Source organism: Vombatus ursinus, unplaced genomic scaffold (genome assembly GCF_900497805.2).
Source record: "Vombatus ursinus unplaced genomic scaffold, bare-nosed wombat genome assembly UNPS02014818.1, whole genome shotgun sequence".
Lineage (NCBI taxonomy): Eukaryota > Metazoa > Chordata > Mammalia > Diprotodontia > Vombatidae > Vombatus > Vombatus ursinus.
The window spans coordinates 35,358,697-35,375,362 of record NW_020954596.1 but is presented as its reverse complement, the minus strand read 5'-3'; the positions used below and the strand labels follow the sequence as shown (position 1 = coordinate 35,375,362).

The 16,666-nt window shown below is 37.2% G+C and overlaps 1 protein-coding gene across 1 annotated transcript in view; it reads right to left on the bottom strand.

The window, feature by feature from the left end:
• Nucleotides 1-16,666, bottom strand: part of TBC1D19 (TBC1 domain family member 19) — a 124,786-nt gene that overhangs the window by 29,620 nt on the left and 78,500 nt on the right. The window contains exons 14-15 of the mRNA XM_027836350.1: nucleotides 9,489-9,573; nucleotides 2,129-2,173 (exon numbers count right to left, since the gene is read on the bottom strand). Coding sequence (XP_027692151.1) covers nucleotides 2,129-2,173; nucleotides 9,489-9,573 — 130 coding nt within the window. The remainder of the gene's footprint in view (nucleotides 1-2,128; nucleotides 2,174-9,488; nucleotides 9,574-16,666) is intronic.

The following is a 16,666-nucleotide window of genomic DNA, read 5'->3' as shown; positions in this document are numbered from 1 at the left end:
TCTTTTTTCGATAATTGTATTTATTTACTGTACTTGGGTTTTTATTGTTTGAGGTTTTTGCAAGTTAAATAATTTGTTGCTCACTTTTGATTTTTTTTGGTAGGAATGCTTTAAGTGGTTCTATGTTAAAAGTCCATCTTTATTATTGGTGATTTGGTTCAGGTTTTTAGGATAAATTGTCTTGCAGCTTGAATTCCTTTGTTTTTTGTTCATTCTCCTGAATTGTTGTATCTCTAGAATAATCTTATTGAAACTGTCTTTCTTTCATATTTAGGCTTTCATCTGACTGCTTGCAAATTTTGTTTGTTTGTTATTGATACTGTAAATGTAACTACTACATTCCTTAGAGTATGAAGCTTTTTTTTTCTGTTGTGGAAGTTTGTGGATTCTAATAATCAACGTTTTGTTGTCCACACTCAAAAGTTTTAGACAACTTTATCGTGTATTATTGCATGAAACATGGCATTCAAGTTTTTTATTTGTTCTGTTCTTCTGGAAGACCGATGATGCTTAAAAGTTAGCTTCATTTATCTTGACTTCAAGATTAATCACATTGGCTTCCAAAGAATCTAGATATCCTTTTAACATTATTACCTTTTGTTTCTTTTCTGCCAAATTTACTTCTGCTTCAGTATTTGGTCTTCCAAATGTCTGTCTCACTTTCAGTCTCTACTTTGTAGAAATTCTTCACTGTGTATTCAATTCTTCCTATTTTGTGATTTGTTTCCTCTTTAAACTCTGCAATGAGTTTTGAATAGTGACTTAAAATTCATTCCTAATTTAAAAAATAAAGTTTTATTTCTGTCTGTTTTTGGTTTGGACTTGTTATTTCATTGACATAGGAAACTTTGTACCAATGGAAATCAGCACATATTCTAACACAGGTCTCAGAGAATTGCCTGGGGCCACCAAGCAGCCAGTATGCATCAGCAGCAGAACTTGAATCCAGGTCTTCCTGATGGCAAGGTCAACTTCCTATCCATTCCACTAGGTGGCCTCTCTTTTTGTCTCTTCTGGAACTTTTGGAATTTTTTTTAATGTTGTTCCATTATTTCTGGGAAGTTCTCAGGATTTTCTTTTCTCATCAGGTCGTTTTACTTTATTTACCTTCATGTTTTAATACTTGTTCAATACACCGTTTTTTTCTTTGAGACTTTACTTCTTCATTCTGCCTTTATGATCCTCTCTGCTGGTTTATCTGCTTGTCAGGTAGGATTTTATTCAGGTTTTTTTCACCTGAACTTTTGGTCTTTCAGCCTTTGTCTTGTAACCCCAACTGCCCTATCTGGTTTCCCTCCTCACTTTTAGGCCCCTTTCTTTGCACTTAGTTTGAGCCATTGGCTGTCTTCATTTTCTCCATATTTAGGGATGTCAGGGTCAGCCAGACTTGGGTCCTTACCCAGGACAAACTTAGGGGTAGAAGAGAATGGGGGGAAAGGGAGCACAGAAAGGATCTGTTCTTGCTTTGTTTCCAGTCTCCTCTGTCTTTTGCTTCAGGCTTTGCCTGTTACAATTTGATCATACATTCTTTCTTTCTTTTTCTCAATAAGCTTATCTTTAGAAGTCTAAGCAGTACTCTGGAATAATCTGATTAGCTCACAAAGTAAATATTTAATTTCTAAGAGTACTGCATTTAATATGTCACTATTGCTATATTTGATCCTATCTAAATTGAAGCTATTATAATTACTAGCTTAAATCTACATTTTTTCCAAAATTAGAGTAAAGGCAAATCACATCAAATACCAATTGAATATGATAATTAGAGCATGATACTAATGAAGCCAAGGTCATGAATCTTATGTGCCAGTAGCTTTCCACAAAGAAAAGATTTTATTTCATGGACATAGACTACTTTTAATCTGGGTTGACTATATTTCACAAATAGAAGTTGCTTGTCAAATGAAGTTCTGAACAAGAGAACATGAATGAGTCAACACAAAGCTATTACCACTGACTGGGAAATTAATTATACTTTATTATCTCACAGAGAGTGAGGTAGAAATACAATCCCATATATGAATGACTATGTTTTTTAAAAGACACAAGAATCAGAAGAACCATCTTTTTCATTATAAAACGTAATTTTTCTTTTTTCCACTAGAGGAAGCAATAGTATAATTCTTACCATTGGGTGGATAAAAGACAGCATAATCTTCCATTCCTAGTTTTCCTATAAGGAGATCACAAAGATAACAATACAAATAGGTAAAAAAAAATTTACCTATTTGATTCATATTTTCTGCAGTAATGGCAAATGGATATTTATACTATTGCAATAAAACTGCATTATTTAACACTGTGGAATTATTTTGTACAAAGATTTAGCAAACTTTTTTTTTAATGAAGTCCAAATGAACACTTTAGAAGAAATTTTAAAAATAATTAAAACAAGAGATTTTTTTCACTATCAACTACTTAATATAATTTACATATAATCAACATGCTTATTACAAATAATTTTCATCAATTTATTAAAGTCCCTCAAGCAACACCTCTATCAAGCAACATTTCTTATTTAATTTGAGTTTAGGTGTAATGTACTTTAATGTGGTAAACCTACATTTCCTTAAAATACTCTATAATTCAGATTTCTACCAACACCAAAAAGTATTCCTCCTAAATTACTGCAGATTAGTGAGGTCTTACTATAAATTTAGATCCTATAAAAATTAAGATTTAAAGTTATTTTTATTTTATTATTATTTTTTTTTAGGCAATTGAGGTTAAGTGACTTGCCCAGGGTCACACAGCTAGTAAGTGTTATGTGTCTGAGGCCGGATTTGAACTCAGGTCCTCCTGACTTCAGGACCGGTGCTTTATCCACTGTGCCACCCAGCTGCTCCTAAAGTTATTTTTATTTAAGATCTTAAAATACTACCCCTCTTGACAATGATAAGAGTTCTAATACTCATAAAATAATTGGTAGTAATTAGACATATGTCAACAAGTATTGATTAAGTACTTCCTATGTGCTTAAGACTGAATGAAAACTATAGAGATATGGAAGAATTACAAGATATGATCCTTGCCTTAAAGATACTTTAAGAGAGCGGAGCCAAGATGGACGAGTAAAAGCAGTGACTTGCTTGAGCTCTCCCTCAAACTCCTCCAAATACCTATTAAAAATGGCTCTAAACAAATTCAAAAGCAGCAGAACCTACAAAAAGACAGAGTGAAACAAATTTACAGCCCAAGACAGCCTGGATGGTGGATCAGAAAGGTATATCACGCCAGGCTAGGAGAGGAGTGCAGTTCAGCATGATCATGCAGGCAGCATAGGCCACGACAAACCTGGAGCAGGCCTCAGAGGACTGAATTGCAGGCAGCTGTGGCAGTTTCCAGACTTTTCAACCCTCAAACGCCAAAGACAACTTAGAAGGTCAGTAGGAAAAGTCTGTGTCTACGGTGAGAAACAGAAGTGGGGTGGTCTCAGCTCCAGTCCCCAAGCCTGGCCCGGGGCAGCAGCTGCTTCCTGAGCTTCCAGCCCAAAGACTGAGGAGGAATCAAGTGGCTGATCAGAGGGGGATTGCAGGGATCTTTCTGCTGGTGCAGGATTCCCTGGCTTTGCCTGTGCTTGGATCTGGGTCACAGTTCTCGGTGGCAGTCCTGGGGTGAGGAGGAGCGCTGGCATGGTGGAGCTTGTAGTGGCTGTGGAGAGGAAATCTTCCTCACAGTTCCAAGACAGAAAAGAGTGCTTGTGGTCACTCACAGACCAGAGCACAGGCCAGGAAAGGAGTAAACACCTCGCCCTTTTTCATAGCACCTTGGAAGAACTGAAAATTTATAGGTCCCTAGAAATATCTCTGAAAACAGCTGCACAAAACTTCCAAAGCTTGGGACAGTACATTCTCCACACTGGAAGCAGACCCCTACCTTAACAAAGAATTTATAACTCAAGTAATTGGCCGGGATCATGAGCAAGCAGCGCAAAAAGAATCAGACCATAGAATCTTTCTTTGGTAACCAAGAAGATCAAAACATACAACCAGAAGAAGACAACAAAGTCAAAGCTCCTACCTCCAAAGCCTCCAAGGAAAATATGAATTGGTCCCATGCCATGGAAGAGCTCAAAAAGGATTCTGAGAAGCAAGTAAGAGAAGTAGAGGAAAAACTGGGAAGAGTAATGAGAGTGATGCAAGAAAATCATGAAAAACTAGTCAACAGCTTGCTAAAGAAGACCCCAAAAAATACTGAAGAAAATAACACCTTAAAAAATAGCCTAACCCAAATGGCAAAAGAGGTCCAAAAAGCCAATGAAGAGAAGAATGCCCTAAAAAGCAAAATTAGCTAAATGGAAAAGAAAGTCCAAAAGCTTACTGAAGAAAATACTTCCTTAAAAATTAGAATGGAGCAATTGGAAGCTAGTGACTTTATGAGAAATCAAGACACTGTAAAACAAATCCAAAAGAATGAAAAAAATAGAAAACAATGTGAAATATCTCACTGGAAAAACAACTGACCTGGAAAATAGATCCAGGAGAGAGAATTTAAAAAATTATTGGACTATCTGAAAACCATGATCAAAATAAGAGTCTAGAGATAATCTTTCAAGAAATTATCAAGGAAAACTGCTCTGATATTTTAGAAGCAGAGGGTAAAATAAAAATTTAAAGAATCCACCGATCACCTCCTGAAAGAAGCCCCCAAAGGAAAACTCCTGGGAATATTGTAGCCAAATTCCAGAGTTCCCACATCAAGGAGAAAATATTGCAAGCAGCCAGAAAGAAAGAATTCAAGTATTGTAGAAACACAATCAGGATAACACAAGATTTAGCAGCTTCTACATTAAGGGACCAGAGGGCATAGAATATAATATTCCAGAGGGCAAAGGAGATAGGATTACAACCAAGAATCACCTACCCAGCAAAACTGAGTATAATCCTTCAGGGGAAAAAATGGTCATTCAGTGAAATAGGGGACTTTCAAACATTCTTGATGAAAAGACCAGAACTGAATAGAAAATCTGACTTACAGATTACAAGACTCAAGAGAAGCATGAAGAGGTAAACAGGAAAGAGAAATCATAATATGAGACTTATTAAGGTTGAACTGTTTACATTCCTGCATGGAAAGATGATATTTGTAACTCATGAGACCTTTTGTCAGTATTAGGGTAGTTGGAGGATAAAAATTATATGTATGTATGTATGTATAGATAGATAGATATATAGATAGAGGGCACAGGTTGAGTTGAAGATGAAGAGGTGATATCTGAAGAATAAAATTAAGGGATGAGAGAGGATTATACTGGGAGAAGGAGAAAGGGAGAGGTAGAATGGGGTAAATTATCTCACATAAAACAGATGAGAAAAGGTTTTTACAGTGGAGGGGAAACAGGGGAAGGTGAGAGGGAATGAGTGAATCTTATTGTCATAGGATTTGGCTTAAGGAGGGAATAACATACACACTCAATGGGATATGGAAATCTGTCTTATCCTACCGGAAAATATGGGGGTAAGGAGACAAGACAGCAGGGAGATGATAGAGGGGAGGGCGTATTGAGGGAGGGAGTAATCAGAAGCAAACGCTTCTGAGGAGGAACAGGGTCAAAAGCGAGAACAGAATAAATGGGGGGAGGGATAGGATGAAGGGAAATATAGTTAGTTTTTCCACATCATGACTACTATGGAAGTGTTTTGCATGACTACACATGTATAACCTGTATTGAGTTACTTGCCTTTTCAATGATGGTGGGTGGGGAGGGAGGAAGAAAGAAAATTTGGAACCCACAGTAACACAGGTTAAAAAAAAAAGATACTTCAAGAGGGAGACATGAGTAACACACAAAAAACAATAGTTAACAATACAATACATTATACAACTAATACTTCAATGAATTCATGATGTCACTGATGTAAGTACTTCCTTGGTTGGTGCAAGCTGTGACCCATCCAACTCTTTCATTCTTATCCATGCCCTCCCATAATTTCTCCATAAGGGAGTGTTCCAATGTCCCGAAGGTTATTCTCTAGGGTTTTTCATATTTCATGGATACTAGTACAGTCCTTAGGCTATCCACCTGATAGCCTTCCCTCTTCTAGAAGACCTTTTCTGGTAATACCTTTCCAGGATGTCATCTTTTATGCCATTTCCTATGGATAAGTCATTGTTGATAATATGCTGATGTCTACTTACATGAACCATGCATTTCTCTGCTCCCTTCTGAGTCACTTGCAATTAAGATTTTTTTGAGGTCATGGTGTTCCACAATAACATTATCAGAAAAACAATGATGTTAAAAATCTGGTGTGTATGTGAGTGAGTGAGTGAGTGAGTGAGTGAGTGTGTGTGTGTGTGTGTGTAAGAGACATAGAGACAGAGACAGAGAGGGTGGGAAGGAGTACAACATGGAATGACTCAAAGTGCTCTGCAGTTTATTCTGACTCATTCCCTTAGTGAGCTGCATACCAAATAGCAATTAAAACTGTATCAAATGGTTTATGATATAATTTCAAGTTACTTTGCCTCTCTGGGACTATGACTGCAAGGGTAGGCAAGAGCTAATGGAAGGAGCAGGGTCACAAATGTGGACATTTTGGGTTAGGGAGAGGCATGGAAGTGAGAATGAACATAATATGAGGAACAATGAGCAGACACTAGTCTGATTTGCAAAGGGAATTTGGCTTATGAAAGCCCTTGAATACCAGAACGAGCTTGGATTTAAGCCATCAGGTTACAGGAATCTACTATCAATTTTTGAGGACAGGAGGGATGTGATGAAAATGGTTTCAGGAAGATTAATCTAGAAGGAATGAAGGAAATAACCATTTATTAAGCACCTACTACACGCCAGGCACTGTGCTAAGAACTTTACAAATATTACCTCATTTGATCAGTATAACAAACCTGGGAAGTAGGTGCTATTATTATTTCCATTTTACAGTTGAGAAAACTGAGGCAGGGAGAGGTTAAGTGATTTGATTGGGGTCATAAAGCTAATAAATGTCTGGAGCCAGATTTGAACTCAAGTCATTCCAGGACTAGTGCTCTATCCACTTCACTAACTAGCATCCACTCAGAATCAGGATGCTGCATAAAAAATATAGCTGAGAGAGGTAAGTACTGAGGGAGATCAGGCTAGAATAGCCTTATCAGTAATATATCAGTAATACAGTAATCCATATGTGAGGGGATGTGAGTCTGAATCAATCTATCAACAAGAATTTATGAAACACACACTATGTACCTGGCATTATGTACCAGTCTAGCACAGAGATGGAAATACTGAGGCAAACAGCTTTTGCCCTTGAGCATATATTCTAATGGGAATAAACAACATGCATATGTTATGCTTTTTGCATGTCTAGGCAAAGCAAACACAAGGTAAGCCTGGTGAGGAAGGCATTGGCAGCTGAGAGGAACCAGAGAAAACCTTATTCAGGGGGCGGTTCTTGAGCTGAGTCTTGAGGAAAAGCAGGGATTCCAAAAGGCAGATGTGAGGAGGGAGAGCATTTTGGACACAGAAGTGAGTAAGTACAAAGGCAGAGAGATAGGTGCTGAGTATAAGCAATGGCAAGAAGGACAGCACAGCTATACACTAGAGTGTCTGGAAAGAAGGAATAGGCTAGTAATGAGGCTAGAAGGGTAGGATGGAGCCAGGGGGTGAAGAGTTTCAAATGTCAAGCAGAGGAGTCCATATTTGAACCTAGAAGTATTAAGGAACCCCTGGAGTATCTTAAGTAGGGCAGTGACATAGAGCTGTGCTTTTGTAGAGGAAAGATTAGAGTGGGGAGAGACTTGAAGCAAGGAGACCAATCAGAGAAAATAGTGAAGAGGAGAGGTGATGAAAGTGATGCGTGTGTAAATGGAGAGGAGGAAATGTATATAAGAGATGCTGTCAAGGTAAAACGACAAGTTTTGGCAACTGATTAGACATGTGAAGGGAGTGAGATTAAGGCAATAAGGGTGAGATCAATGTTGTGCACTTCAGAGTCTGGAAGGATGGTGGTCCCCTTGACGGAAATAGGAAAGTTTAGAAGATAGGTAGAAAGATAATTAATTTTTATTATGGACATGTTTAGTTTTAAATACCTACAGGACATACAGTTTGAAATGCCCAATAGGTCATTCATAATGAGGGACTGAGGCTCAGGAGACAGACTAGGGTTTGATATATAGATCTGGGAATCATTTTCATAGAAATGATCATTCAAACCACAGAAACTAATGAAGTCACCAACTGAGAAAATATAGGGAAAGAAGGACAAACTCTTGGGGTACAATGGTCAAGTAGAAGTAAGGGTCAAACCAAAGTCATTTTGGAAGAATAATCAAGGGGCAGATAGGTGGCGCAGTGGATAGAGCACCGGCCCTGAAGTCAGGAGGACCTGAGTTCAAATCTGGCCTCAGACCAAACACTTGACACTTACTGTGTGACCCTGGGCAAGTTACTTAACCCCAACTGCCTAAGCCAAAAAAAAAAGAAAAAAGAATAATCAACAATATGAGTAGAAAAAAAAGGAATAAAAAAATCAAAACTGTACCCTCGGAACACTGGTAAGTATGACTTACAAAAATAGTTAAGATGCTATTTGTGGGGGGGATATTATGTGTACATTTTTTGAGATAATGAGTATTAGATGATGGCAATACTATATGTAAATTTTAGAATAGACATCTTGTGGACAGCTGTGTACACAAGTCAGAGGTCAAAATTAGAGACATCTATTGAATAGTCATTAAAATATAGGGTATAATTTAAATCACAATGGGGGTTGAGCTACCTGATAAAAAAGAGAAAAATAAAAAAACAAGGTACTGAACTTAGAAGTATGATTGTAGTTAGGGGGAAAGAGGAGTCATAAAAGGTGACTGAGCAGGTAGTAAAGAGAATAAGGAGAATATAATGCCAAGAGTGGAGAGCTTTAAGGAAGTGGGATTAATACTATCAAATGCAGCAGGCAAAGATGAGAAGTCATACTCCCCCCTTGCTGGAAGGCTGAATACTGAAAGAGTGTTGTATACAGAGCTGAGTATGTAACAATGGGAATTCCTTTCAGGTATAGATAGCCACAGAATTCCCCTTTTCCTGTCAAATTCTGTGAATCTGTGAGTAAGAAATGCAGCCTGTTGAAACTGGCCCCAGGTTTAGACCATAGTTTCCCTATTCCATTTAGCGCTTAAATTCTTCAAAACAATTTTTGACAAGAGAGAAATACTAAGGAAGTTGGTGGGAGGGCATTAAATAGGAAAGACAAGAAAAATAAATTTTACATTTTGTTTAACAGGACATAAGGCTTCTATGGTTTTTAAATATATTTCAAGGGCAGAGATTTAATTGAGAGTAAGAAAATGAATCCATACAATTCTAACTGTTCTATGAAAATTTAACCACAGTAAAAATTTCTAATAAAACTAGAATTCTGCAAAAAACAGAAATAATTTTTGGTAAATCTGTACAAGATATAATAAAAGTTTTAGTGCAATTTTAAGCAATTAAAGCTTAAGTCTTAAAAAAATGCTCTCTTTATATGTTACATTTTTACCTCTTATGTATGACTTTGGTGGTGAAGCACTATTGTAGGCAAAGTGTCCTAATACAGATGTATCTCGGGAGAAACATAGTAATACCTGTGGAGAATATTGGAAAAAGAAAAATTGAAGTAGTCTTATAAAACCAGTTTCTTCAGTATGCTATTACTGGAAATCATATTTGTGAAACAGAATCCATGCCCTGTATTGGAATACTTGTAGTGCTTTCCAATACTTGAGTGGAAGTGGTCGGTGGCCAAAACCAGTTGTTGTTGTTGTTTTTGTTTTGTTTTTGTTTTTGTCTTTAAGATTCATGAATTGTTTTATTTTCAAACTTGTGATTTTTATTGTTATATTTGTTTTTACATCACTTTAATTTCTTAAAGTGTCCCTCCAATTTTTCCTACTCAGAAAGACATTAAAAAGTGAAGAAAATAAAAGCAGTTCAGCCAAACCAACCAACACATCAAGTCTGAGATTACATATAATGTTACACCCATAATCTCCCATTTCCGCAAAAAAGTAACGGAAGTTTGTTTTCTCATCTCTTCTTAGGAGCCAACTTTGGTCATTATAATTATGTAATATTCAATTTTGGATCTTTTTTTGTTGTTCTCACTTATATTGTAGCTATTGTAATATATGGTTTTCTTGATTCTGTTTTCTTCAATCTGTATCAGTTCATATGTTTTCCACACTTGGCTGAATTATTCACAGAATTTTAAAACTGGGGGGACCTTACAGATTTTTCACTGCATACCATCAATCTTTCCCATTTCATCATCTGTAAAATGAAGAGGTTGGACTAGAGAATCTCTAAAGCTCTTTCCAGCTCTCACATTTTATTATTCTATTCTACCCAACACTTTAATAATGGCAAAACTGCAGGCTGATAATAAGTCATCACCAGATTAAGTCACTTCCTTGATCCTAAACATTTTCCTTATAGATAAAACCTGGGGAAACAGTAGTTGCAAAAAACTGAAAATGGATAGCAATCTTCAGAAGTAATTGAAAAAAAAATGTTACAAATAAATACACTATTAATCCCACAAAAATTAACTGATTCACTCCACAACAAAGAATATGACAGTCATGCATCCCTATCTATCTTTTCAATTGGTACTACTGGATTATTAAAATAAAGAAGCCCAAATATACTTAGTAATCAACAATAACAAGCAGAATGAAAACAAGTTACCAAAAATTAGTACTACTCTTTCATTCAAACTAATTTGCACAGTCTTTCTCTAAATAGTGACTGAATCAGAGTGACTCAGAATAACTGGTTGTTCCAAATTAAATTCTGTACAAATGGGCAGTTCTGACTAGTTTGATAGAAAATTATTATAGGTATAGTTTTTAGAATTTCTGTCCCTGTTCTAAAGTACTAAAGTAATGTGAAAATCAAATAAAAAATGATTAGAAATGAGAGGGAAAATATAATGGATTTTTTTTTATATACAAAGCTTTGAGTTTTCTAAGATCTCTATCTGTCCTTATTTCTTTTAGACAACTTACCTGGCTACCAGTATCATAGTCACCATTCCACTATCACATAGAAAAATTCAGTGGGAAGAATTAAGTGATAAAGCACTTGGCAAACCTCAAACTGCCATATAAACTTTAGCTATGATTTGGGATAGGGTTAGGTTTGCATACATTATTTAGTAAATATTATTGGTGTAACAGAAAAGAGTCAGTTTGGGAGGTGGAGCCCAACTCTGACACTTCGGAGTAAGTCATTTAACTTCTCAAAACTTTGATTCCTTCATTGTAAAAATAGGGTCAGTAATAATGCGGGCTGTTGTGTCTTATTGGGCTGTCATGATAAGGCACATGAGTGATTATTAGCACTAACAACAAATTTTATGCATTCGAATACAATTACTTGTGTACCTTTCATATCAACTACACAAACTAAAACCTTTCTGAGATCTAAGACTTTGCTTTATTCATCTTCTTACTCTTTATTTTCCCAGCACAATGTGCTGAACAAAGGAGGCACACAGTAAACAAATGCAACCAGAGAATGTATCAGTGGATGAAATGCTGTTAAAAAAAATTCATAGATATTCTCAGTGGAAAAAGCACTAGGGTTAAAGTCAGAAGACTTAACTCTGAAATTTATCATCTGTAAAACCATGATCAAATAATTTAAGTTCTCTAGGCCTTAGAGCCTTCACTGTATAATGAAGATAATAATATTTATACTGCCTACCTCACACAGTTGAGAGGAAAGTCCTTTGTAAACCATAAAGAACTACATAAATGTAAGCTATTACAACTACCCAACAAAACTCCCAACGTACCCTTCTTATACCTCTCCTCTACTAAGAATCTATAATGAGGTAGTACTTACAGTATCAAGTCCAAATTTTTCATTCTGGTATTCAAGGCTTTCATTCTGGCTCCACTGATTAATCTCTAGCCATTTTTTTTTTTTGGCAAGGCAATTGGGGTTAAGTGACTTGCTCAGGGTCACACAGCTAGCAAGTGTCAAATGTCTGATCTGAGACGGGATTTGAACTCAGGTCCTCCTGAATCCAGGGCTGGTGCTCTATCGATTGCGCCACCTAGCTGTTCCTCTAACCATATTTTCTACTCCTCTGCCAAATGGTAAAGCCTCAATGAAATTAATAAAATATTTTTCTTACACTCCATTTCCTATATCCAATCCTATTGTGTCTTTCTTTGTGCTGTCTCTTGACAGTCACTAGCCTCTTAGTTCACCTATTCAGAATCTATCCATCCTTCAGGACTTATATAAATAAGTAATTTTATTTTAAGTAATTAAATAATTAAAAATAATTTTAAATATTTAATTATTTTAAGTAATTTTATTTATTTCAGCCCACAGCAACTTCTCTCTTTCCATATTTCCCTTTGCATTAAGGGCCAGAGCGGCACATTCTTTAGAACAAGAGTTCTTAAGCTTTTTGTGTCTTTAACACTTAGGCAGTCTGAAGCCTAGATTTTCTTAGACTAATGTTTTAAATGTATAAAATAAAATACATATGATTATGAAGGAAATCAATTATAATGGAATAGTTTTTTTAAAGTTCATGGATTACAGGTTAATAACTCTTCTGCGTTAGAATATAAGCAGTTAGGAGAACGGGCAGCTAATGTTAGTTCTAAGAGTCAAAAGTTTTTTAGCACCAAGTTGGGAAAAGTAGAAGAGCAATCATGTAGAATAGTATTGTTTTTGGTAAAAATCAAGGTTGGCTTATAGAATAATTAGGTTGTTATTCTTATATGATTTGAGAACTGGCTCTGAAGGACCTTCCAATGGCATAGTTCCAAAAGCATTTTGAGCAACTACAGTATCTTCGAAACAGATGTGTACAGATGTGTTATAAGGTAACTACTTCAAAGGGAAATATTCAATCCAATAAATTTCTTAAGTATATACTATGTGCAGAGCACTATACTGGGGAGTCTCTGCTTTTACATCTAACTGGGGCAGGGCGGGGGAGAAGCCGGGGGCTATGATATATATATCACTCTCAACATCTAATGAATTTAGTACAGAGAAAGAGAAAAGGACCCAAAATGGACCCTTGGAGGGCACTCATATTTAATGGGTGGGAGATAGATGACAATCCAGCAAAGGAAACGGAGGATTAGTCAAATGTGTGGAAGGAAAACTAAAAAGGAGTAAAGTCATTGAAGCCAAAGAAAAAGGAGTGATTAATGAAAACTGATCTAAAAAATGGCCATTGGATTAGATATTAGTGATCTTATAGAAAGCAATCTGGGTATAGTAGTGAAGTAGATTTTAGAAGAATGCAAGGAGTTGGGAAATAATATCTGAAGAAATGGAAGCAATACACGTCAGCAGTCTTTTTGAGAAGTTTGACTACAAAAGGCAAAATAGGTATAGGGACGAAAGCTTGAAGGGACTGGCAGGGTCAACAACATATCTGAAGGATAAAGAAGGCTTGGTATGTTGGAAGACAGCAGTAAAGAAGCTAACAGAGGGACAGCTAAGTGGCACAGTAGACAGAGCTCCGGCCTTGGAGTCAGGAGGACCTGAGCTCAAATACAACCTCAGACACGTGACCCTTATTAGCTCTGTGACCCTGGGCAAGTCACTTAACTCTGATTACCTCACCCAAAAAGGAAAAAAAGAGGGGGCGGAGCCAAGATGGCAGAGCAAAAGCAGTGACTTGCTTGAGCTCTCCCCCAAATCCCTCCAAATAACTATAAAAAATGGCTCTAAACAAATTCTAAAGCAGCAGAACCCACAAAAAGACAGAGTGAAACAAATTTACAGCCCAAGACAGCTTGGGTGGTTGATCAAAAGGTATATCATGCTGGGCTAGGAGAGGAGTACAGTTCGGCGTGGTCCTGCAGGCAAGGCAGGCCTCAGCAAATCTGGAGCAGCCCTCAGAGGACTGAATCGCAAGCAGCTGTGGCAGTTTCCAGACTTTTCAACCCTTGAACGCCAAAGACAACTTAGAAGGTCAATGGGAAAAGTCTGTGTCTACGATGAGAAACAGAAGAGCGGTCCCAGACCCAGTCCCTGAGCTTGGCCCAGGGTGGTAGATGCTTCCTGAGCTTCTAGCTGACAGACTGTGGGGGAATTGAGTGGCTAATCAGAGGGGGATTGCAGGGATCTCTCTGCTGGTGCAGGATTCTCTTGCTTTGCCCGTGCTTGAATCTGTGTCACAGTTCTGGGTGACAGTCCTGGGGCGAGGAGGAGTGCTGGCATGGTGGAACTTGTAGTAGCTGTGGAGAGGAAATCCTCCTCACAGTTCCAAGACAGAAAAGAGAGCTTGTGGTCACTCGTAGACCAGAGCACAGGCCAAGAAAGGAGTTAACACTTCGCCCTTTTTCATAGCACCTTGGAAGAACTGAAAATTTATAGGTCCCTAGAAGTATCTCTGAAAACAGCTGCACAAAATTCCCAAAGCTTGGGACAGTACATTCTCCATACTGGAAGCAGACCCCTACCTTAACAAAAAGTTTATAACTCAAGTAATTGGCCGGGATCATGAGCAAGCAGCGCAAAAAGAATCAGACCATAGAATCTTACTTTGGGGACAAAGAAGATCAAAACATACAACCAGAAGAAGACAACAAAGTCAAAGCTCCTACATCCAAAGCTTCTGAGAAAAATAAGAATTGGTTCCAGGCCATGGAAGAGCTCAAAAAGAATTTTGGGAAGCAAGTAAGAAAAGTAGAGGAAAAACTGAGAGTAATGCAAGAAAATCATGAAAAACTAGTCAACAGCTTGCTAAAGGAGACCCAAAAAAATACTGAAGAAAATAACACCTTAAAAAATGGCCTAACCCAAATGGTAAAAAAGGTCCAAAAAGCCAATGAGGAGAAGAATGCCCTAAAAAGCAAAATTGGCCAAATGGAAAAGGAAGTCCAAAAGCTTACTGAAGAAAATACTTCCTTAAAAATTAGAATGGAGCAATTGGAAGCTAGTGACTTTATGAGAAATCAAGACACTGTAAAACAAACCCAAAAGAATGAAAAAATAGAAAACAATGCAAAAAAAAAAGGAGCTTAGGCATCTAACATTCTAATCACAATTGCTAATGGGACAGGTGGCTATTTACACACAATCTATAGTTTCCAGCTATATGCTATATTTTTGCACATGAAATGCTTCCTGGCCTAAGAACCAAGGATTCATCCTTTTATCTTTAGATATAGCATTATAGGACATGCATTACTCCAGAAACTTCAATTTAGTATACTAGCCTTCTCTACATGACTTTTGGACACTCCTACATAATACTGGGCATTTGGCCTCCTATTAAATCCAGGTTAGATTCCTATTCATCTGTCTTCTTGTACTGATTTTTTTTTTTTTACTTTTTGGTGAGGCAATTGGGGTTAAGTAACTTGCCCAGGGTCACACAGCTAGTAAGTGTCAAGTCTCAGATCGTATTTGAACTCAGGTCCTCTTGACTTCAAGGCCAGAGCTCTATCCATTGTGCCATCTAGCTGCCCCCATGTTGATTTTTAATAGGGTAGGAGTACTATTTAGCCATAATTAAGTGTATACACAATCAAAGGATTTTCCATTACCTGTAATTTTCTTAAATAAGCACAAATAAGAGATCCTTGCTTAAACCTAATCTATAATTCTCTGAATAAGATAATTTTAGAATTGGAAGGTGTTCCTAGAATCTACTAGTTAAACTCCATTTTATAGATGAGGAAATGAAAGCCCGGAAAAATTAAGTTACTTACCCCAGATCATGAAGCTAATTAATAGCAAAGAGGACTAAATCTCTGCTCTCCTGCTTCCCAGTTCAGCGTTCTTTCTGCAGTAGCACTCAAATAGTAATTTGAATATGTATATTCTGGTATTTTTTTTAAGTTAGTATTCTTATGTTATTACTGCATTTCACATACTCTACAACATACTTTAGCATTTGATTGTGGTCCGCCTTATGTTTTTTTGTTTTCTGTTTTTTTTTTCTGAAATCATTTCGGGTTCATTAGTTTTATCTCTTCAACAATACTCTGACATTGTTGAGGATAAGAACATACAACCAAATCTCATTTATTCAGGAGTCAGAACTCTGACAACCTTAACAATCCACAACACAAACCTAGAAAGGTTAAAAAAAAAAAAAGGGCCTCTTAGCTTGGAGGAAAATAATTGCTATAGCCTTCAGGCCCAATGACTCAGAATTACCTATTAAGTAAGGCAATTCTTTAAGAGTGGCTGAGGAGACCCCGAGGAATAATGAGAAGGGAAAAACGACAGTGGAGGGAAATGGAAGAAAGAATATAGAAAAAGCAGTTTGGTATTGTTTATTATAGGAGCATAGAGACATATAATCCTCAATTGTCCGTAAGCCCATCACTATATTAGAATCACAGAATGGTAGTGCTGAAAGGAACCCTACAGATTATCTGGTCCACTGACTTCATTTTTACAAATGAGGAAATGGGTACAGAACAGGTCAGGCGTCTTGACTGAGGTAGTTAGGGGTGTACTTATACTAAAATCCAGGTATGCCACCCGAGGGCCCAGCCTTCTTTCTAGTGCATCCTGCAGTCTGGCACTGTGACAGTACCATTCCATTTCCTACTTTCATGCCTTTGCATGGTGAGTCCTCACATGCCTAGGATGTACTTTCTCTTTACCTCCACATCTTGCAAAACCTGGAGTCCTTAAAAACTCAGGCCTAGGGCCACTGTGTGGCCTTTTCTGATCTCC